General features: G+C 39.9%; 1 protein-coding gene across 1 annotated transcript in view; it reads right to left on the bottom strand.

Moving 5' to 3' along the window:
* vps11 (VPS11 core subunit of CORVET and HOPS complexes) overlaps nt 1-2,626 on the bottom strand; it is a gene marked incomplete in the record, with an annotated part of 23,866 nt that overhangs the window by 2,304 nt on the left and 18,936 nt on the right. Inside the window, 1 exon segment of the mRNA XM_014014579.1 lies at nt 371-573. Coding sequence (XP_013870033.1) covers nt 371-573 — 203 coding nt within the window.

The following is a 2,626-nucleotide window of genomic DNA, read 5'->3' as shown; positions in this document are numbered from 1 at the left end:
CTTACACATACAATGATTCTGACAGTTCTCTTACCCGATAGAAACAGCTCTTCTGAACAGAAGTCAGAGCAGGCAGAACTAGAAAATGGGAAATTTTATTATCTGAGAATTATTTTGTGCATTAAATTGAATGAACATGGTCTGGATAGCCCACAGACATACCATAAACATTTCTAGGACCCATAATTGGTCTCCTTTAAATGTTTAATCTTTTTTATTTTAGCAAGATTAAATAAGCTCTACTACATCTACAATACAAGGTCTAATAAGCTACCATCAAATTTGTCCTTATTAGTTACCCATATCTTAATAAAACTTAACATGRTTCACGTTTGAATGGTACTGTGAATGAAAACATTAACCAGCTCACCAAGTAATGGAGGCATCAGGTTTTTCTGATCAATGTGACGCAGAACCTCACTGATYTAGGCCTTACAGTCCTCTTCCTTTCTTGCAAAGTATCCCAGGGCCTGCTCCCAGAGGCAGCCCTCCTGCTCTCCATACTGCTTGCAGGCCTGCACTACTTTCCCATACTCCTCATTCTGCATGTGGTAATGCATTATCTGCTGATACCTGCACACAAACCATGCCATGAAGTGTGAAATAAAAACACCATTTGAGAGTAGATCATCCTGGTGGCGTCCAACATGTGCCTCCATTACTGAGCATGTGAGTGAGCAGACGTTAAAGAGACAATATTTCTGCTGAGCTGTTAATGTTTGGTTTCTCACCAATCTTTTATTGGCAATTTTCTTTTGCAGTTTTATAAAAAACACAACAAAATCTGGAACCAAACATGCAGCTTGAGTAAGAACAGTGCTCTGACTTTTGGTAGCAGTAAGAAAGACGTAGACAAATTTTAACAATAATCTGAAAAACACACACACAAAAGTAATTTTGGTGAAATAAGTGAAACATTTCAGTCCTTTTCAGAGCTCTACAGTCAGGCATACAAGCAGGAGAAAAAGAGAGTCCTTCCTGAAGGCTTTCATGTTTTCCTGTAGCTTTGAGTAGCTGTATATTTTAATTACCACTTCAAGTTTGTCCATCACTTGCTCCAGCTGTATTGATGAGACATGACCCACTGTCCTGCATGTTTTCCTGCTTCAAATAATTAATGACCTACTCAGAAGTCTGCCAGTCATCCCAGTCAGGTGTGCTGAAGCAGGGACACATCTAAAACATGCAGGACTGTGGGTCAAGTTTTATCTGGATACATGTTAAGCTCTGGAGGAAACAATCAGCTGACTGGTGAAGAACAGATCCAGTCACTGCAGGTCTTACAGTTTCTCCCTCCTGGTTTTAACTCATGTTAACATGTTTTTATCCAGCAACAGATGGGATTTTAAATGTACCCAGATACTAGGCATGGGCCAGATACCAGTTTCAAGGTATACTGTGAAATGAAAAAATCATTGTTTGAAAACCACTAAAATTTTCTGTCATACCGTTCTTACGGTATAAGCGTTTTTTTTTCCTCTGGTCTGTGCCACTGCAGACTTTCCCCCATGTTACGGATGAAGGAAGAGAGTTCCCCAAACTTTTCCCCTGTCTAAAATAATAAAGCCAGCTATATGAAAATACTTTGGATGCTGTAAAAAGACGGACGGAGTGTCTTGTGGACCATGGAGGCAACACGTCTAACATGATCACAGCTCCAGGTAAAGTTTATGCTATCTTGAAATGAACGAGCTAACGTTAGCATCAGACTGTGAAACATGTCACCGTGTTGCTGTGGTTTAATGCACTGATCACAACTTGTCTGCAAAACTGTTTGAATTGTTGGATTGTGTATTTGATGAGTTTTAAGTGAAAGATGATAAAACTGAATGCCTCCTTTAGCCGAGCAACTCATTAGCTGAACGTGCTTTTCATAAACACACATTCATGGTTGTTATTTCTTGTTTCTGTGTGCATATAAATATATAATCTTTACGTGCAAAACCCTTCTGAAATTTAAAACACAATAAAAACTCCCAACGTGATGCATTACTTCAACAAAAAGACTTGTCGTGCAGTATACACTGATTTGTCTTAAATAATAAAGCAGTAGAAAAACAGTTATCTTATTACCATATTTTTTGGACTATAAGCCGCGACTTTTTTCCTGAACTTTGAACCATGAGGCTTTTAGACCGGTGCGGCTTATACGTGGATTTTTTTCTTCAGCCACCAGGGGGCTCTTATGCTCCATTTGCTTCAACCACTCGCTTAAAAAAAAGAAAGGAAAAAAAGAAAAAAGCGATCGCTTCCAGAGCCGACTGTTGTACCAGGAAGCAGCGATTTAAAGATGGTCAATGACCAAAAACTCATAAAAGGGGATAAAACAGACATTTTTCACAGTGGAATCTGACTGATAAAAACTTTGGAGCTTAATCCAGGACCAGTTTATGGATAAACATCAAGTGAAGAGCTGCTGACTTTTTTTTCGGCATTGCACTCCCCGGGAAGGAATCCCATGCAGTGACGTCTGCTGGAGTGGGAGGGCTTTCCCAGCAGCTGACTGACAGGGATAAATCATTCACAAAAATTGGCCGAATGCGAAGAGCGACATTTCCTGATGTCTGCCAGTGGATCCTAACAGTGTGGAGCAGAGTGAACGAGTCCACCATCACAAATGGGTTCT

This window comes from Austrofundulus limnaeus, unplaced genomic scaffold (assembly GCF_001266775.1).
Source record: "Austrofundulus limnaeus strain Quisiro unplaced genomic scaffold, Austrofundulus_limnaeus-1.0 Scaffold116, whole genome shotgun sequence".
NCBI classification, from domain to species: domain Eukaryota; kingdom Metazoa; phylum Chordata; class Actinopteri; order Cyprinodontiformes; family Rivulidae; genus Austrofundulus; species Austrofundulus limnaeus.
Note: the sequence above shows the minus strand (reverse complement) of the source record. Positions and strands in the feature narration are given on the sequence as shown.